Here is a 21832-nt window from a genome sequence, read left to right on the forward strand (position 1 = left end):
CAGGGACTAGGGAGCAGTGAAGAAGCTGTCTGACCTGGCAAGGTTGAAAGATGTGAACGAGTCGAGTCGAGTTGAATTTTGATCTAATCGAGTTGAGTCTCAACCTAGGTTTATGAAACTCGAACTCGAACTCGAGTTCGACGAAATCAAAATGTCAAGGTCGAGCTTAAAAAAAATTATTATTTTATTTTAAAAAATAAATAAAATAATAATTTTTCTTAACAAAGAATAAAATATTAGGGATATATATGTAATTTTACTATTAAAATAAAAAATAATATTTATATATTAATATATATATATATATATATAATCGAGCTCGCGAGTTAACGAAATTTATATTTTTGAACTCGAGTTAGACTTAGTCAGCTTGAACTCGACTCAAGTTCGATGTTGATCGAACTCGAGTCGAGCTCGGATTTGAGCCGCTTGCGATCGGCTCACAAGTGGCTCAATTTGTTTACAGCCCTAGTAAGGTTGACCAATTACCAGTGATACAGGAAGTTGTTTACGCCGGTCCATATTCATCAAATGTTGACCGGAAATTGTATATATATACAGGGAGAGTTGCAGTTTTAGTACCCAATGTTTGGCCCATGTATCAAATTAGCCTTCAATGTATCGATTAAAACAAATCTGGTCCCCAAGGTTTATGATTTTAGATAGACTTATGACAATTAGCGGAAATAGACCAATGAATAATGGTCAACATCAAATTGCTGCTAGTCAACAATTTTTACTTTACACTTCTAGTCCTCAATGTTTTGATTTTGAATTATTATCTTCTTTTAAATTTGAAACAGTGATATTAAGGATTTAGTATTAAATGAGATGTAAATTATAGGGTGATAGGAATTTAATTAAACTTCTCTTTCTTTTTCTTTTTATTTATTTATTTATGCCAATAGTATCCCATTTGTTTCTTTTCTTTTGCATAGTTAGTCTAAAATTTGTTAAAATATATATGTCTTATTGTTTCTCACTATTAATAATTAATTGACTATGAGCTTTATTTTTTTATTTTTTATGATAACTAAAAAACTTAATTAAGTTTCCTTTTGAATATATACTTTTTGTAATTAATTTGATTTGTTTTTTACATTTTAATAGGTTAACAATTGAGTTTGAAATGAAATTGTTATTTTGTAGATATTAAAATAAATCCTTTAAATCTACAGTATTGGAACATTAGATTTTAATTTATGGGAAAGACTGTTTTAGAGAGGTATCACACTGCTTTCGAGAAGCGAATAAACCGGCTGACCGCCTTGCAAACATTGGAGCGGACTCAGGGAAGAGTCTAACGTATGGCTCTCTACGTGATTTGCCTCGCTTGGTGAGGGGTGATTTCGCTCTTGATCAGGTGGGTGTCCCAAGTTTGCGTAGAGTAAGAGGGTAGACTATACTAGCGCTTTCATTTGCTTGACATGTATTCCTTGCATGAAATAAAGTAATTTTTATTTGAAAAAAAAATTTAAGGGAAAGACAACAAGAAATAAAAGAAAGTTTTCTAAAGAATTCATATAATCACTTCACATTGATACTTATTTTCACTAGTTTTTATAAGTACAACGGCTAATTACAAAAATTTGAAATCTACATGCACAAAACATGCAACAATTTGTGTAGTAGTAATTATAATAAAATTAAATTATAAAACTAGAATTCTTAATTTCTTCCAATACTTTATATTTTATTTATTATTGGTATATTGTCATCCAAATTATAATTTATTTAACAAAGATATATATATATATATATATATATATAGGCTACCATTATGCTATGTCAATATAATGTGTTTTCATGAAATTTTTAGAAATTTAGAACATATTTGTTGTATATTTAATTTAATTCATATATTATTTTATTTTAAAAGCTCTAGTTGTAACTAAAAACCCATGGGACCTTAATGATCCAAACTTGAAATACTAGGAACTAGAAATACAAATTCAAAACTTTCGACTAACGCCAATTTGATGTTGACGATTAGTTATGATGATTTTCCATTAGTTGACCTAAAGCTGTCTAAAATCACGACCTTTGGGGACTAAATTTGTTGTTGTCAAAATATTGAGGACTAATTTGGCATATAGGCTAAACATTCAGGGACCAAAACTATATTTCTCCCAAATAGATAATCCCTTGTGTTATGAGATTATTAGATCTTCCCTTAACTAATTTGCCACATGTTTTACTTTCCATTTTGAATGTATGAATTTCATTGGGTAAATTCCATTTTGACCTCCTAATCTATACCCGATTTCTCACTTCAGTCCCTAAATTTCAAAATAGGACACTGAAGTCCCTAAACTATTGAATCCATCCCAATTAAATAAAATCGTTAACAAAATCCACAAAATCGTCAGGGTTTTTCGAGCGTGCAAAACAAGCGCCGTTAGTGAGACTAAATAAGCAATGAAAACTAAAATAGTTAGGACATGATTGTAAATTCGTCTACTAGGTATAAGGGCCAAAGAAATAAGTCAAAACTGCTTTGTTTCTTTCTTCTTCACTTTGAATTATTTGATTTGAACAGAGAGAGAGAGAGAGAGAGAGGAGGTGTGAATGATACATTACCCAGTTTCTACTAAGAAATACCTTGAAATGAACGTGATTGTGATTCAGAGGTGAAGTTTATTGTAAACATGGGAAGGAAGAGGATTGATGGAGAAATGAGATCGCCATTGAAGAACAAGAAGAGAAAGACCAATCTGGGTAAGAGAAATGATATTAGGGTCATTGTTTGCTTGTTGGTTATTATAGTAGTATATATAGTAGTTGGGTTATTTGAATTGTTATTGTTGTCGGCTAGGTTTTGTAGGGCTATTGCGGAATGTAAAAAGGGCCAGATTAACCTTTATATGTTAGTGACAAATTATGGTAGACAAAATTGTTTAATGTCGAATATATGGGTCTGAAAATGATTTGGGGTGTTTTTTAAGTCAATGTTTATGCTGTCCAAACCCTAATGTTCCTTGTATTGAAGACATTGTGGTCCTCGATCCACTGTAAAAGGTGTAAAAAATTAATTATTGAATTAAAATTTTTTTTCTTTGAACCAAGAAATGGTAATAGTGGAATTTGGCCTGAACCTTTCTCGTTGTAGATATACCATCAAGGGACCTTCACAAAGTTTCCTAACAAACAGTATATAGAAGGAAGGGTTGATTTTATCGATGGATGCAACCTAAAAATGTGGTCATTAGTAACTCTAGACAAATGTGGAGAGAGGCTTGGGTATGATATAAAAGATGGTTTTGGGTGGTATTATCTGCTGCTAGGGATGACATTGGATACAGGCTTGTTCATTTGTTTGTGTGATAGGGATTGTGAGGTGATGGTGAACACATTACCACCACATAGGGTGGCCGAAGTGTTTCTTAGAGTCGGATCAGAAGGTTGTCCACAGGCTGCCATACCCTTAAGTCAAGCTAAGGGAGATGAAGCCGAAAGTGATAAAGACGGTGATGTTATGATCATAGAAGAGGGTGTCAACACTGATGAAGTGGAACAAGATGGAAGAGAAAATGTTGACATGCAACCAGCAAATTTAGATACCAGGAAAGGGTGCAGTAGCAACTAGTCATCGAAAGTACCAAATTTGTTTTCTACAGGTTTGGACAGTAGCAATGGGCCTGAAGTAGCACCAGAAACTGTAGACGAGCAAGGAAAAGGTGCTGAAGTTGAACCAGAATGTGAGGATTTTCATTGTGTTGTTGCTGAAGATGAACCAGAAAATGAAGACATGAATAGCAAAGCGACTAAAGCTGAAATTGTGGTAGAAGAGAAAGCTGATAGCAGGAGTGACGCTGCAAAGGAACCAGAAGCTGTTGAAGGCTATGATGAAGCTTCAAATGCACAAGTTAGAGAAGAGGATAAATGTAAAAATTGTAATGAAAATGCAGAAAAGGCAACTGGCAATGAAGGTGGTGTAAGGGAAACATCATGTGATAATGCCAGAGTAGAAGAGGATGAAAATGGAGTCAATGTTGATGAGAAGTTGGCAGATTCAAACTATGAGGATCAAGGGGGAGACAATGACATATTAGATGAAGCCATAAGAATTGGTCAAAGTATTAGAGGGGACCTAGGTGCCCATGAACCTAGTTCTTCGCATTGCAATGAACATGTTCCTTCTCATTGCAGTGAGCAAAGAAAGAAGAAGTCAGGAAGCAAGAAAGACCCACCCATTGAAATTAACCGCTGTGATGACCCTGATATGATTAATATTGATGACATGGAATCAGAATATGACTCAAATGGTTCATTTGAATTGAAGAGTCAAAGTGAATTCGATGAAGATGGGAATAGTAAGACAAGGAGGGCTAAATTTCTAGATTTCAATGAGCAAACAAACATGAAGAAACCATAGTTTGAAGTTGGTCAGAGGTTCGCATCAGTTATTACATTTAGGCTGGCTGTAAGAATCCAGGCAATTATGGATGGGAGAGATGTGTAGTTCAAGAAAAATTGATACATGAAGGGTAAGAGTGAAATGAAGAAATTGTGACTGGCAGCTATTGGGGTCTAAAATGCAAGGTGAAATACCTTTCAGATAAAAACACTTAAGTGATTAGCACACTTGTGGAAGAGCGTTCCACAATAAAAATATGACATCTAGGTTGGCCAGCAAACTATTTGTTGATAAGGTCAGGAAAGCGCCATCTATGACAGTGCATGAGTTGATGACCAAAGTAACTGAGGAGTTAAATGTTGATTTCAATCTTAAGCAAGGGTATAGAACACTTAGAAAAGTGAGAGACACTATTCAAGGGTCTCATGACAAACAGTACACCATGTTGGAAGCATTTTGTGGTGAATTGAGGAGAGCAAATCCGGGATCTAGTGTGCTTGTTGAGACTGATGTAGATGAAGATGATGTTTCTAGATTTAGAAGACTGGCTGTAGAAAGTGAATTCGGTTAGATGGTTGCTTCCTAAAAGGTCCACATGATGGGCAACTTTCATTAGGAGTTGGAATGGATGGTGATAACAAAATGTTTCCATTGGCTTTGTTAGTTGTTGGGGTAGAAAATTATGATAACTTGAGTTGGTCTTTAGGATTGCTTGTACAAGATTTGAAAATTTCGGACTCTAGTACTTGGTGCATTATGATTGACAAACAAAAGGTAGTATTTATTAGCTATATTACCAAATCAAATTTTGTTGTTACGTTAAACTATTGATATTAATGTGGCATATGTGATTGTTGTGCTGTGTTGCACAAAGTCTAGTTCAAGCAGTTACGGACAAACTTCCACAAGCTGAGCATAGCTGTTGTGTCCAACACCTTTACACCAACTTCAAGCAAATGCACAGAGGCCTTGCTCTTAAAGAAAGGCTTTGGAGATGTGCAAGGGCTTCATATATAACTCAGCTCAAAATAGAAATGGAGATGACGAAGCAAGAATCAAAGGATGCATATGCATGTTTGGATGAAAAGGACCCCAATACTTGGTCTAGGGCTCATATCAAGACTGGATTGGATTGCGATATATTGGTTAATAATATGTGTGAATCTTTTAATTCAATTATTTTAAAGACACGATCATTGCCTATCGTAGGCATGTTGCGGACTATTTACTTATATGTGTTGAAGAGAATGGAGAAGAATAGAGAGACAATGTCCAAGCATGAAGGTTAAGCTACTTACTTACTATTTTTTATCACAATTTTTAAAGTTACACTATGTTCAATATCTAATTTGCTCTTTTATTTTTCAGGTCTCTTATGTCCAGCAATTTTTGACATTCTTGAGAAGGCCAAGAAAGAGCAATGCATGTGCATTTGCTACTATGCTAGCCCGATGAAGTATCAAATATGTTGTCCTTTCAGTGACCAGTTTGCCGTTGATTTGGGGAGCAAGACCTGCACTTGTAGAAAATGGCAACTGAGGGGAATCCCATGTGGCCATGCAGTTGCTACTATTAATAGGAGACGTGCCAAATCAAAAAAAAAAAAATATAGCACCCACCTACTGGAAGAGTACATACATGAAGAGTTATGAACCTATGTTGAATCCAATCAATGGTCCTAATCTATGGGCCCAAGTAGATTTACCACCAATGAGGCCTCCAAAATATGGGAAATCACCTGAAAGACCAAAAAAACTGAGGAAAAAGGGATCAGATGAAGATAGGAACAAGCAGTTATATGTGAATCCATCTAAACCTCACAAAGTCATCAAGATTGGCACTAAGATGAGCTGTAGTCTGTGCAAGAAATACGAACATAATAGGAGGAGTTGCCCTAAAAAAACCAGCAAACTGTTGCAGTAGAAAAGAGACCAGATGGGCATATGGATAAAGAATCTAGTGGGAACAGCACACAACAAATAGATGCCATCAAAAATGAAACAAGGCATACTAGTACTAGTCCAAGTACTGCTAATGTCACTCAATTAAGTACATAAGAGAGCTGCACAGCTGCTCCTCAAAATCAGACTGAACAGAAAATTGATGGAGAACAACCAATCAAGGGCGCAAGAAAATGCTCATTTTGCAGGAAACCTGGCCATTCGAAGAAAGGTTGCAAGCTGAGGCAATGGATCTTTAGAAACTCACTGGACATGACTGGAGAACTTGGACTCAACAGTGTTGCAACTAATTCTCTGATTAACCCATATGAGACAGCTTCAAAGGAAATTGAATCTGGACATGCCAGTGCTTTGAAATTTGCATTTGTTGCTGTGTGAGATACAATTATGTTCACTCTCCTATTAACTACTTGTTATCTCCTGACATGTAGTTGAACTCCAATACTGGTGACAAACTTTATTCACATAATCCAGGGATAACAATGAAACCACAAGACTCATACATTGATGATAGGCAGACAAAAGAGCTGGGTTCAACTAGTCGTGTCACCAGACGACTTCAACCAACCCCCTTCACTTGGAGGGGAAACATGTGCGTAAATCTATCTACATTGCAGGCAGCAGCAGGTCATATGAATAATTCAACTAGCATTGGCCAATGTTCAGCTCTATAGGAATGCAAATGAAGCTACAAAATTAGAAAATTTAAATCACACAAGAAAATAGTTGTGTTTTGTAAATGGCAATGTGCTGCAGCTCTATGTTTAGCTGGGTTTTGCGAATTTCTATTGCTATAAATTGTTCACAGTATATTTTGGGGAGCTGATGTTTTGTAAATGGCAACTGATGTTGTAAACGCCAAGAAATTTTTGCTATTGTTTTGTAAATTTGTGAAATGTCTGGTCTTTTGGTGTAAGGCTAAACATGCCTTCTTCTTAAATGATCAAATTCAGTCCATTTTCAATTGCATCTATTGTCTCAAACAGTTGGTGGTGTTACAAATGTTAACAGGTTAATCATTTACTGTCAAAAGTAGTTCAATAAGTTGGGACACTTCAATCCCTCAACTATACAAAAAGGGATAGTTCAATCCCAATGCTTCATTAGCTAGGGACACTTAGGTCCCTAAAGTTCAAACAAAAGAGCACATAATCCCTTAAACTAAAAATTGTATCCAAAATTAGTGAACCTAGTGCTCCTTCAAGCATATGCTACATTACATTAGAATCGTAGCTTATACAGAGTGACAAAAATTACATCTTTTCCATCCCAATTATATAGCACCATTATGCATTGCATGTTGCACTATGTTATTCTACTACACCTTTGCTTCTTTTCCCACATAGATGGACATGATTCTTGTCAAACTCCAATGATGACCTTTATGGCCCATATTTGAACAAAAGCATCCATATAACAACAACAACCCAGTGAAGAAACAAGTACATCTTTAGCCTCCGTAGTTTTGCTTCCTGCAGCTGTAATTTGAGTTCTCTTGCAACCTCTCAATCTTAGATTTCAATTTGTTTTTTGTTCTTATTAGTCCAAGGATATATTATATCCTTGGACCTTTGACACATCTCAGGATCCACCCAATCCCAATAACTGCATTACCCCATTTCCTACATTAACAACACCATTGAGAGAGTAAATACAGGTTTACTTAGGTGTATTGCATACAAATCGGAACCATAGGGGAAGAAGTACAAACCAGATATAATGGAAATGCTTGTTTTCCATTGTTGCATGTGTCCCTAACCATCTCTCATTTGTCTTCTTTCTTATCTTTAGATTTTCTAAAGCTCTCAACCTCTTAGTTCTTACCCCTCATTTGGATATTCAGCCAATTGCTTTCTTTTTTATTAGGGCACATCTCTTCCCTTTTATGAATTGGATTGAGTCAATTATATCACCCGAATGTGCCTAATAAAAGGAGGGAAAGTTTCCCTCCTTTTCCCTCCTTTGTGCTAAATAAATTTCTTTCTTTTTATATCTTTTCTCTGAATTTGCATCCCTGCCTTTGGTCAATGGCGCTTGTTTTGCACGCTCAGAAAACCCTGACGATTTTATGGATTTTGTCAACAATTTTACTTAATTGGGACGGATTCAGTAGTTTGAGGACCTAAGTGTCCCATTTTAAAGTTTAGGGACTGAAGTGGGAAATCGGATATAGTTTAGGGGGTCAAAATAGAATTTACCCAATTTCATTTGGTAGTCAACTAAGGAAAGGGACTTTCTGAAATTGCTAGGCAATTGCATCATACAATTGATGACCCACATGGTGGTGGTGAATTTGAAATTGGATTGTAGGTTCGTTTGGATAGTGAAATTATCCCAAATAATATTTCGCTTGCATCATAAACACATTTCCCAATCCACCTTTTTATATTTTCAACTACCTTTTTATCTCACATACATCGCATCACATAAAATGCTACAGTAATTATTTCAAATAATACCCTATCCAAACAAACGAAATTGCTTGTCAAGACACAATTAGTTGCACTGAAGAGGAACCTTCATTTTAATTTTGCATATTATTGTATTACTAGTATTTTTGAGATTGGGTTCACTTGGTAAGGTTTGTTCACATCATCTAAGGAAAGTTTTTTTATTTGAAGCTGATCTAAGGGAAGTTCAAATACAAGTCTCGTTACTAGCAGTCTCTCATTAGTATGTAATCTATAAGAACTGCTATAAAGCACTCCATATGACATATGGAGGATTTCAAGGTGCTTCATATGACATATGGAGAATTTCGAGAAGAATTTGTCGTGCAATTTCCTAGCATTGTTTGTATTGATAAATACGTCATTATCCTGCTCTGAATTGAAATAAGATAATACTTTTCTCCACCCAAATCTTATTATAACCAAAAAGAAATTAAGACTACATGCTTTTTGTGGCGTCCTATTAGGACTTGTTTTGATCAAACTAGTTGAAAACAATGGTTGTATCTAGATTTGTTGCTCTGCTACTAACTTAGTGGAGCAACATTGTATTCCTACTTTATTTTGAAGAGACTGATGAACTTCAAAGTTTATGATGGCTAGTTAATAGTGGAGCAAATACAACGAATTCATTTATGTTTCGACAATTAGCGTGAAACTGCTGATCTATAGAAGAAAGTTATACTATTTTTTATGTGAATGAGTTATGGATCCAGCCTTGATAAGTTTAAGTTAATTAAAGTAGCCACATGCAATGAGACTCAATTATAATTTACCCCCTTTATTCACAAAGTATGCAGATCAAACCCCATGACTAATAGTCAAAGCCATGAAATGAACTTTGGTTTATGTCAGTAGCTGAAAAGACAATTATGCCATCAGAATTTCTAGCCTTGATAACTTCACCCTTCTCATGCCATCGGATAAAAATAACATTCTCCTATTGGAGGAAATATGTCATTTGAAAAAGTTATATGCAAGACTCCCAAGTTTTTACCCCTTGAAATTTGCTAGTCTCAACTAAGCATTTTGATAGGTGGTCAAATCCAAAGGAGTATGCTCAACTCTGTTCTCAATGTCATAATGACCAATTTACCCATTACTGCCTATTATACCCTGTCTGGGTATAATAGCAACCAATCTGGGTACAGTTACATCCATAACATCTAAATTCAATAATTTTCTAAACTCGCCTGGTGGTGTGTCAAAGAATTTAAGTTAAAATTTAAAAACTGAAATCTGAAGTTTGAATTCATTAAGTAATTAAATTGTTTACTACTAAATATGATACATTTGGGTGTATTTTACATTATGTGATAAGTGAATAACTTATCACTTATTTTTTTAGAATTAATCTTTCCTACACTGACAGTGTATACACTATCAGTCTTGGATGAATGACAACTATGTAAAATTTGAATTTGAATCCAACTTTTGCACATGTGTCATGAATCTAACGGTGATAGTGTATACACTGTCAGTGTATAAAAAATTTACCCTATTTTTTAGAGTGTGTTTTGACTAGAAAATTTAGTGCCATTTAATTAATCCAAATGTTCTATTTTTTATTATCAAATGCATCCGAATATATTACGATATGAATTCGTTAAATTTAAGTGTTGAATTGGATTATCAAATGGAGATTTAGTTTTGCTAAATAATCCGTGCACTTGTTACCCTCGTGCCATTCATGCTTCAATTCTCACTTCCATTGTTTAGCTTATGTGCTAATTTAGAGTGTAGTGTGGGATTTCCTCAGGTGCCTTGTCATTCAGCCCCAAACTCACGTTTTAGTCTGATTCAATGATCATATTTCTGCAACAAATATCCACTTGCCATACTCAACCCATAAATGATGGCCCATAGTTCTACTACCATGTTCTTTGTAGTTCCCAAGCTGACACCGAACCCATTCATCCAGTAAGCCCCTTCATCTCTATTTAGTCCTCTTGCTCCAGCTTGTCCTAAACTGTTGCTTGATGCTCCATCCACATTTAGTTTCACCCATCCAATTTGGGGCTTACTCCAATTGATAAACTTCAGCTCTTTCTGTACTGCTCTATGATAGTTGGTGAGAGATTCCTGACTGAATTCGGCTTGGGCTATCACTGTTTGAGCATTGATTTTATCTTTACTTGCAGTAATATAGGTTCCAGCATACCAAGCAAAATAAAAAAGTTCTTGAATCAAACTCCTGCCAATCTTCATCTTCTATCTCTACAGTGTTATGTTGTTTTAAGCTCCAGTCAAGCCATTCTTCCAGATTTGGGTTCCTAAATTTCCCCATCTACTTGGTAGATTAGTTTCTTCCCTATTGTTGATATCCAGTCATAGCCTAGCAATCCATATTCATAATTATTGAATTACATTTGACCAACTTTTTTTTTATTATAAAACATCATGATAACATTAAATCTATACTAATAGCACAAATTACATCAATCATGCACAAATACAAATAGATCTGAAAAACAAATCTTGATATTACAAATTTAAAAAATTAATAGAATATTACACTGTGAAACTACAATAATATCAAAAAATAAAACACTTATTGCCCCAATATCATCTATGCATGCTTCCAACTGTGTTGCTTCTTTTCTCCCAGATCTGCTAATTAACTGATTTAAATTTAGATGTTAAAGTGAGATCTAACGAGGTAGATCTAAAAGATTTCAGATCCGACAACCAAATATGCAAAAACTTAGATCTAGTACAAAAAATAGAAAAAAAACTACAAAAGCTATCATTAGAAATTTCTAGGAGAGGAGAAAACTGTCATTCAAAATTCCTAAGAGAGAATAAACTCTCACTGGGAAACTCCATGAGAGGAGAATAACATCTTTTGCTACTAGAATAACATTACCCTCAATTTGATGAGTAAAAGAGTTTCAGATACTATCCTCATCCACCAAGCTTCACAAACAAACTGAAAAATAGTAGAACACAAATGCATCCATACAATGGTGAAGTACTTTATATTTCGACATTGCAAGACAAGGTATATGAATGCCTAGGATGAAATATGGAAAAAGATTCTTGAAGACCACAGGCTACGAGTCTTGATTAGGCACTTCTCTGCTGTAAAATTTTCCCACTACTCTGGAGTCCAGAATTACAATGGCTTTCTCAGACTTTATGTTCTTAGGTGTCTTGTACTGGTTTAAAGAAGTTCCTTGGGAAACATAAAAGTCCATGAGCACGTTGAATGTTCCTTGTTTCACAACTCTAATTTCCAATGGACCAATGGTACTGATGCTCTGATTCCTCAGCCACTTATATTTCTGGTCCAGAGATTGTTCCACTAAACTACAACACTTTTCCATTTTAACCTGATCAAGTTCAGGTGTATCATCGTTTGGTCTGAGTTGAAGCTCCCAAAAGAGTACATAGTGACCAGGAATAGAAGATGTATCAGCATAGCTACTGTAATCCAAAAGAAAGAAGCCAAGTGGTTGAAGGATCTGCATTGCTATTGCAACTGCTTTTTGGAGGTCTTGTTCAGTTGTTTTATCTGTGTGAATACTCAAAACCACATTTGTCCTTTGTACAAATTTGAATTGGGGAGTGGAATTGTGAAAACCTGTCACCAGGAGAATATCCTCCATTCTGTACCTGTACAAACCTGAAAATACATTCTTCCATCAATATTCTAGACATTAGAGCGTTTAAGCTTTTAAACTGTCTAATAATCATTGGTTGTGTGTATCAGGATAATAAATGTACAGAAAAAACAGAATGTAATAAACCTATATTCGACAAATTTGAACATCAGAACAAGTTGTGCACATTAGATGTCCAAGGCAATTGTTAAGTAGAAATTAATGGAACTACTATCCATTTTAGAACATGATAAAGCGTTTAAAATGGAGACCAGTAGACACCTTGAAGAGGCACTTCTGTGTTTTATCAAATACTTTTTCATGGGTCAGACTAACAGAATTATAGTTCACATCTGTGGTACACCACAGGCAGTTAGGGTCGATTCAAAAGTACAGTGATCTCACCTGTAAAGGTCGTGACAAGAAGTTCGTAATGTTGGCCAATCTTAACATTAGCAAGATCCACAATGTGATCTTTCAAATGAGCATCTTTCCTGTTGGTGCAGTTTGGATCTTGATGATTGTCAATTGGTAAGAACTCATAGTAGGCTATGTTTGGTATAAAAGTATACGAGACATCACAAGGACTGCACAAAGGTTTCATGTTTATCCCAAAAAATGCCTCTGAAGAACCATAAAGTGATGACACTACAGGTAACCCACCCGTATAGAACTCAAGTGCAGGGATATATTGTGCCATGGACCCTGTAATAATGGCCAGGACATACTTGGTCCTTGGCCAGATCTTCTTAATTATCCCTTCCCAAGACTTTTCTTGGCATACAAGATCAATTGAATCAGCCAAATCCGGCATTTGTTTGCTCAAAATCAAGGAGACAGCCCTTTTGCAGTTAGGGTCAGTGATCCAAGCACTCATTTGACCAGTTCTTATGTTGGAAGACATTTCCTGCCAATGTTCCTCGAAAAATTTGATTATCCTTAACAAACCCGAGGCGAAAAAAGTACCAACGCTTACTATCGCATCTCGCTGCACAAGGCCACAAAGTAATTGACTATACAAGCTCTGATTGGTATCTTCACACAATATAAACTGAGGATATCTGTCTTTTCTGTTCTTTATCTCGCTTTCTGAGGCTGTTCTTAAAACTAAGCCACCAGGAGTGTGGATATCCGGGTTGATAAGGACAAATAACAGCGCTTTCCCATCGCTCAAGCCCTGTAGGTACCTTAGTTCAAAGCTATACGTTTAGCACTTTTTGTTTGACTCTTATAATTCTACTGAAGAAATAACAACTGTATATTCATTGCATTAGACTTTACCTGTTTAAAACAGTATCACGGAGACAACAAATAAAGGCCCTGCGCTCTCCCTCTTCAGCAGTTTTTGGAATCCACTTTTGCTTCCCACCTGAAGTGCCCGAGCTGCCAACGAAGTTAATGATTTCAGTTAAGAAAAACAAGAAATTCATGAAAAAGAACAGAAATGACTCGTGCTTCAGCATTATTGATCTCACTCCATTCAGGAGTTTCCTTTCATCTAATTAGAACAAAACAAAGAAACTGATTTACCTTTTGAGTAGCTCAGTAATGGATTCATTAGTTAAAATCCGAGATGGCTCTCCATCCAGTGCAATTCGATCGATGTAAATCTTGATATCTTCATAATCTACCACAGGAACTTTATTCTTGAATAGTCCCTTATCAGAGTGACCATTAAGAAAACCCTTCAAGTAATCGGTGCTTGCATTTTTAGTTAAAATCTCCTCCAGGACCTGTTCTTGTATATGACCAGCATTGCTGGTTATATCCTCCAAAATCCTTGAACCAGCTTCAGTATCTCTTGGATCAAAGGTTGGCAGCATTCTGGTAAAGAAAAGAAATGCAGAATCTGAGTTTGGGGATGGGAAATATACAGGGAAATTAATTAATGAATAAGCATGAATAAGCATGCTCAACTACATTGTCTTGAGGAAAAGATTCACGCCATGGTTAAGCCCTTTTAAACCCATTGGCCAGGTGATCCATCCTCTCATCCTCATTCCCTTCTCCAAGACGCCTAGTTAGTTTGCTGTATGTTGCCATTGTAAATTTGTAATGGTGTAAACAGAAAAACTCATTGAGTTGCTTAGTCTCCTACTCTACTTATGCTATGCTCATCACTTGCAGAATCCAAAATCGCCAAATGATCTTGAATGTACCTTCGATCAAGCTCTTATGGATCTATATCCATGCTTGAGTTCAGTCAAAATTGAATTCAAATCGAGTTCGAGTAATTTGAGTTGCTATACGAATTGAGTTGGATCTCCATATAATATTCCTTATTTAGCTTATAGAGTTTTTATGTATATTTTGTCGAGCAAGCTCAATCTCGAGCTTCAGCTTGTCCTCATAATTTTCTTGACTCAAACTCAAGCATGAACACGTGATATTCACCGAACTTGAGCTCGGACTCGACCACAAATTAATTTTCTTTGATCTTGAGTTCTAGTACCTCAATATTTGGGCTCGATTTGGCAAATAACACCCCCAGAGAGGTGATCCAAAATTTAAATGAATGGCACATTTCTAGCCACAAAAGGAAGCTTATTCGTATGCATCTTCCAAAATATGGCAAAAATATACTAGATACCAGTTGTATTCTGCAATACAATTTATAGGACAAATTATACTTTATCCCCTGTGGTTTAATGCTTTTCCATGTAACACTTCTATAGTTTCCAATGCTATGTATAAACCCTTATGTTTGGACTAAAGTTTCAAAGTGACATAAATGGTACTCTGTAAGGGAACTAACTCATAGGGTGGAAAAATGAACTAACCTACTCGATACTCAAATCAAGGTCACTTGGTAAGAGCTCGTTTGAGTTCGGTTAGCTAACTAGTTAAACCAAATTTGAACAAGGTTTTATACTCAATAACATTCAAACTCAATAAAAAAAATTCGTTCAAACTCGGTTCAGCAAATAAACAAGTCAAGTTTGAACAAAATTTCAAACTTGTTAAAATAATTAAAAAAAACTTGAATATTAGGGTTTTCAACTTGATTAGATTCGTTTACACCTCCTATCAACTATAATGTTGAGATTACCCTCATTTGGAAACTAAAATGACTAAAATTGCCAAAATATGTAAACACAGTATGCATGACATTTTAGTCCCTTATGGTTTAGTGTTTTCCACATAACTACTTTTTGTTTTCAAAACCTATACATAACATCCCTCTGGTTAACAAATAGTTTTCATATTAATATAGGGGTATTTTTGATATTTTAGTAGATTATGTTACCAAATGCAAATTCGGTCATTTTGACATTTTAGTCCAAATCATGGTGGAGTTACATATAGTTTTTGAAATGGTAAAAGGTTGATATGGAAAAGCACTAAATCACAGGATATTAAAGTGTAATCTATCCTAATTAATACAAAAGATTTTGGGGGTTTTCCAGTAAACGGAGTTGCCAAATAAAAAGTGTAACTAATGTCACCAAACTTGTCAGCATGATAACCATAACTCTGAAAAAAATTAAAAGAACTACATATTAAGACAGGATTAACAATTTGACTGTATGAATCTTGTTGACTTTCGACCTACAAATGCAAAGCATTCGAAAAAATGTAAATATGTGGCCAAGTAAGCATAGAGCATAGCAAAAAAGAAAACCATATGAATCACATCAGAAAGAACAAGCGGAAATTAATCAAGGAAGCCAATATACCTCACCTAAAAGGAACATGATTGCATATAATCCTACGGCCCAAATATACCTCACCTGGAAAAATCTTGATTGCACTATGATTCCACCGCAAAAATCTTGCAGAAAATGACGCCTTTGAGGCCTATTTTTTGTCGACTGCTACTCAGTGATGCAGGCACTGGGGAGCAGTGAAGCTGCCAAGGTTGACCAATGGGCAGTGATACAGGAAGTTGTTTGCGTCGGTCCCTATTCATCAAAAGTTGTTTGCAGTTTCGGCTCCCAATGTTTGGCCCATGCGTCGGTCCCTTTCAATGTTTCGATTAAAAGAAATGGGAGAATTGTAATTTTGGTCCTTAACCCTTCACCCTTCACCCATACGTAGAATTAGTCCTCAATCTATTTTGCAAAGCAAATGTTGTCCCCAGTCTATCCAACTTTGCGCAAAGATGAGCAATTGACGAATTCCTTCCAATGTCTAACGGAATGATTGCACATGCAGTCACGTGCCAACACTTGAAAGCATGATTGTTTTTAACTCTGAAAATTTAGCACTTAAAACAGACTAATATCGGCTAAGAAGGAAAATTGGGGGAATTATGCTGCAATTTCTGAAACGTAGTCTTCTTCTTCAATATTTGATGGAAGGGCAACTGAAACAAAAGATTTGTACCTTCTGATAGCTTGTTGCTGCAGCTCAGGAAACTCAGCTTCTAAAATTCCATATTTGGAGAAATATCCGGACGTAAAGTAATTCAGCAAAGCTCCAATAACTCCACTGCCTATGAACTCAAAAGTTGACAAGCCATCGCCTTTGCTGGCTTCCCCCAAAATTTTCAGTATGAATCCAATTAAACTACCCTCTCTGCTGGCTGAAACATCAACAAGAATACCTCTTTCTCCCAAAGCCCCGACCACCACCACCATTATCACTACCCTTCCTACTCTCATACTGCGCAATTCATCTTTCAATAATCTTCTCACTCATCAACTTATTCCGAAGCTCGTCATTCTCTGAGTTCCAATAATACCTCTCTTTTGCTTGATCTTTGCACTAGAACCACATTAACAACCACCGGTTCGACATTACTCTGCATCTGAAATCAATATTTTCTAAAGTAGCAGAATAATCCTTCAATGCTAGATTAAACCAAGAGAAACCCAATAAAGCAAGCTCTAAAATATGCCAAACAACGTAACTGCGGAAAATTGTAAAATTTTCTTGCCGTACTTCTTGGTTCCTGGTTTCCGGTGGCTTGCCAGTGAATGGAAGGAGGGTAGCAGCACTTGTCTGGCACGTTTGGGGAAGATGAGTAAGTTTTCGAAATTGCAGCATAGTCCCCTAGTTTTCCTTTTCAGCCGATATAAGTCTGTTTTAAGTGCTGAGTTTTCTAAGTAACGGGGGGAAAAAGATTTTTTAAGTATTGGCATGTGATTGCATGGGCCACGATTCCGTTAGAAATTGGAAGTAATCAGTTAATTGTCTATTTTTTTCACAAAATTGAATAGATTGGAGACTATATGTATTTACAAAATTGATTGGGATCTAGTTTAGCACATAGGTAATAGATTGAGGATTAAAATTACAATTCTCTCCAAAGAAATCTTGTCTCCAAAGTTTTTGATTTTAGACAGATTTATGACAATTAGCGAAAATAGACCAATGACTAATGATCAACATTAAATTGCTGCTAGTCAACAATTTTTACTTTGCACTTTTAGTCCTCAATGTTTTGATTTTGAATTATTATCTTCTCTTAAATTTTAAACAGTGATATTAAGGATTTACTATTAAATGAGATGTAAATTAAATAGGTCATAGGAATTCTAATTAAACTTCTTTTTCTTTTATTATTATTATTTTATTTATTCATGCCAATACTATCCCATTTGTTTCTTTTCTTTTGCATAGTTAGTCTAAAATTTGTTAAAATATATCTGTCTTATTGTTTCTCACTACTAATATTTAATTGATTATGAGTTTTGTTATTTTTATTTTTAATGATAACTAAAAAACTTAATTAAGTTTCCCTTTGAATATATACTTTTGTAAGTAATTAATTTTTTTTTTTTACATTTTAATAGGTTAACAATTGAGTTTGAAATGAAATTGGTATTTTGTACACATCATTGGGACTATTAAATGATTATTAAGGTACATAGATATTAAAATGAATCCTTTAAATCTATAGTATTGGAACATTGAATTTTAATTAATGGGAAAGACAACAAGAAATAAAAGAAAGTTTTATAAAGAATTCCTATAATCACTTCACATTATACTTCTTTTCATTAGTTTTTATAAGTACAATGGCTAACTACAAGAATTTAAAATCTACATGCACAAGACATGCAACAATTTGTGTAGTAGTAATTATAATAAACTTAAATTATAAAACTAGAATTCTCCTTTTCTTCCACTACTTTATATTTTATTTATTATTGGTATATTGTCATCCAAATTATAGTTTATTTAACAAAGATATATATATATATATATATATATATATATATATAGGCTACCATATATATATATATATATATATATAGGCTACCACCATGTTGCGTCAATATAATGTGTTTTCATGAAATTTTATAGAAATTTAGAAACATATTCATTGTATATTTAATTTAATTCACATATTATTTTATTTTCAAAGCTCTAACCGTAATGATTCAAACTTGAAACTCATAGGACCGTAATGATCCAAACTTGAACATTAGGGGTCTAGAAACACAAATTCAAAACTTTTGACTAACGCCAATTTGATGTTAACCATTAGTTATGATGATTTTCCATTAGTTGTCCTAAAGCTGTCTAAAATCACAAATTTTGGGGAGTAAATTTATTTTGTAAAAATATTGGGGACTAATTTGGCATATAGGCTATACATTGGGGACCAGAACTATATTTCTCCCAAATAGATAATCCCTCGTGTTGTGAGATTATTAGATTTTCGCTTTCCTAAAATACCACATGTTTTACTTTCAATTTTATATGTATAAATTTCATTTGGTGGTCAACAAGGGGAAGGAACTTTCTGAAATTGCTAGGCAATTACATCATACAATTGATGACCCACATGGTGGTGGTGAATTTGAAATTGGATTAATAAAATTGATTGTCAAGACACAATTAATTAGTTGCACTAAAAAGAAACATTCATTTTAATTTTGCATGTTGTTGTATTACTGGTATTTATGAGAGTGGATTTAGTTGGTAAGGTTTGTTCACATTATCTAATGAAATTTTAAATACAAGTCTCGCTACCAGTAATCTCTCATTAGTAAACAATCTATAAGAACCACTATAAGACACTTCATATTAGGGATGCAAACCTCAAAGTTTGTAACATTGTATTTCTACTCTATTCCTAAGAGTTTGATGAACCTCAAAGTTTATGATGGTTAGTTGACGGTGAAGCAAACAAAACAAATTAATATATGTCTCGACAATTAACTTGATTTATAGAAGAAAGTTATAGGTGTTTTTAATGTGAATGAGTTATGGATCCAGGCTTGATAAGGTTAGGTTAATTAAAGTAGCCACACGCAATCAGGCTCAATTATAATTTAGCCCCTTTATTCGCTGAGTATGCAGGTCAAACTAGTCAAAGCCATGAACTTTGGTTTATGTCAGTAGCTGAAAAGACAATTATGCCATCAGAATTTCTAACCTTGATAAGTTCACCCTTCTCATGCCATTGGATAAAAATACCATTCTCCTATGGAAGGAAATATGTCATTTAAAGAAGTTAAATGAATGACCCCTGAATTTTTACCCTTGGAAGTTTGCAACTCTTAACTTGAAATATAAGCATTTTGACCGGTGGTCAATCCAAAGAAGTGTACTCAACTCTGTTCACATGGTTATAATGACCAATTTACCCATTACTAGCTACTATATCCTCATGGTGCACAATCTAAAATTTTCTTTTCCATTGTGTCCTTGTTTGGGTGGGATTACAAATAGGTACAAAGCACATGATCTTTAATGAAAGGTTTCCTTCAGCTATTTATTCTGTGCCAATATTTAAAACCAAAATTTCTCCTTTGTACATATTTGAATTGGGGAGTGGAATTGTGAACACTTGTCCCCATGAGAATATCCCCCATTTTATACCTACAAAACCCTAAAAATAACACAATACAAAAACCTAAGTTGAATGGATATTGCATAGATTGTTGAGAGTGGGTTCAATTGGTAAGACTCATTTATTTTGCTTAAAAGAAGTTGAGATTCGACTTCCATTATCAACAGTCTCTTATTAATAGGCAATCTGTAAAATCCACTATAAATTGTTGAAAGATGCATCATTGGCCTACTTTAGCTTAGAATGGAATAACCTTTTTTCCTTCTAAACTTTATTATTACAAAAAAAAAAAAAAAAGACCACATGCTATTTTTGGCATCTTGTCACTTGTTAGGACCTGTTTGCAGATCAAACAAATTGAAACACCATTTGTGTTTAGAGTTGTTACTCCACTACTTACCTAGTGGAGTAATGCTTACCACGAAACCCCCGCTGTGTACAGAAGACACGGCAAATTGGAGCAAAGTTTTTTTTTTCCCGACTGCCAAAATGATTTCAGTAGAAAATTAAAGGAGGGACCGAGGATTTAGTCCCTCTTGAATTTTGTCTTTCTTCTTAATTTCGTATCGGTAAATCAACTTTTTATTACATTTCTTACCACCAATCCACTAGAAGTAGTTATAGGGGGGGCCATGAAAAGAAAGTGCATCCGTTTTCCTCCATTCAAGTTTGCCAAAAATTCTTACTTTCGTAAGAAAATGTCAGAAAGAATGTTTGAGAAATACCTGAATCGAAAAGCAGATCAGCTTGCTGTTTTCAACCTGACGCAATAAATCAAGAAAAAAAAAAGTTGAAAATAGCTTTTCTTTTTTCTTTGTTTTCTTTTCTTGTTTGTTTAGCACTTTAGAAACGAGTTTAATGTAGAAGAATGCACAGAAGTTTGGCTTTTCACTGGTCGTTGGGATCAATTTGTGCTTCCCTCCTGAAGTACCTGAGCTGCAAATATTTCCGCAAGACTACTAAAAAATCACAGTGGTAACAAAACACAAAAAAAAAAAAAAAAAAAACTTTTTACGTTGATCAATGGAAGTAATTTTCGTAATCCATAATTTACATTGCCAATGTGATTGCACTATATTAAATTTCCACGCGATGCTACAATTCTTGAATTCTCAAATAAAGCAGCGATTCTATCAATGAAAAGCTTGATATTTTTGCTTCTTTTGGCAAGAATTTTCACAAACAACACCTAAGTTAACCCTACAAAATACAACCAAAAGGTTGACTTTGGTTGCACCCATGGAACTTAAGTACTACTCAGCACTACTAAGCACTAAGGAGCACTCACTCATTCCGGTTTTTAACCTCTCCAATAGGTCTTTTTTTTCTTTTGGCAAGAATTTTCACAAACAACACCTAAATTAACCTCACAAGATACAACCAAAAGACTGACTTTTGGTTGCACCCATGAAACTTAAGTACTACTCACGCACACTCTCAACAAACGATGTGGGATGCAGGAATAGGAACAAGGGGAGCTTCTACTAAGCACTAAGGAACACTTAGTCACTCCGGTTTTTAACCTCTCCAACAGGTCTTTTTTTTCTTTTGGCAAGAATTTTTACAAACAACACCTAAGTTAAACCCACAAGATACAACCAAAAGGCTGACTTTTGGTTGCACCCATGGAACTTATGATATTTTTGCTTCTTGAAAAGATCCTTATTAGATCGGCCACTTATGAGAGTTACAACATTATGAGAATCCTATATATA

The 21832-nt window shown here is 34.8% G+C and overlaps 1 protein-coding gene across 1 annotated transcript; it reads right to left on the reverse strand.

Moving 5' to 3' along the window:
* Window positions 1-11524: 11524 nt before the first annotated feature.
* Window positions 11525-16492, reverse strand: LOC113712005 (indole-3-acetic acid-amido synthetase GH3.17-like). The gene is made up of 5 exons (XM_027235281.2): window positions 16102-16492; window positions 13901-14194; window positions 13652-13753; window positions 12776-13557; window positions 11525-12393 (listed from the first exon to the last, which is right to left on the reverse strand). Exons 2-5 carry the CDS (start codon window positions 14191-14193, stop codon window positions 11822-11824), a joined length of 1749 nt encoding a protein of 582 aa, XP_027091082.1. The 5' UTR covers window position 14194; window positions 16102-16492; the 3' UTR covers window positions 11525-11821.
* Between the last annotated feature and the right edge of the window lie 5340 nt (window positions 16493-21832).

Source organism: Coffea arabica, chromosome 10e (genome assembly GCF_036785885.1).
Source record: "Coffea arabica cultivar ET-39 chromosome 10e, Coffea Arabica ET-39 HiFi, whole genome shotgun sequence".
Lineage (NCBI taxonomy): Eukaryota > Viridiplantae > Streptophyta > Magnoliopsida > Gentianales > Rubiaceae > Coffea > Coffea arabica.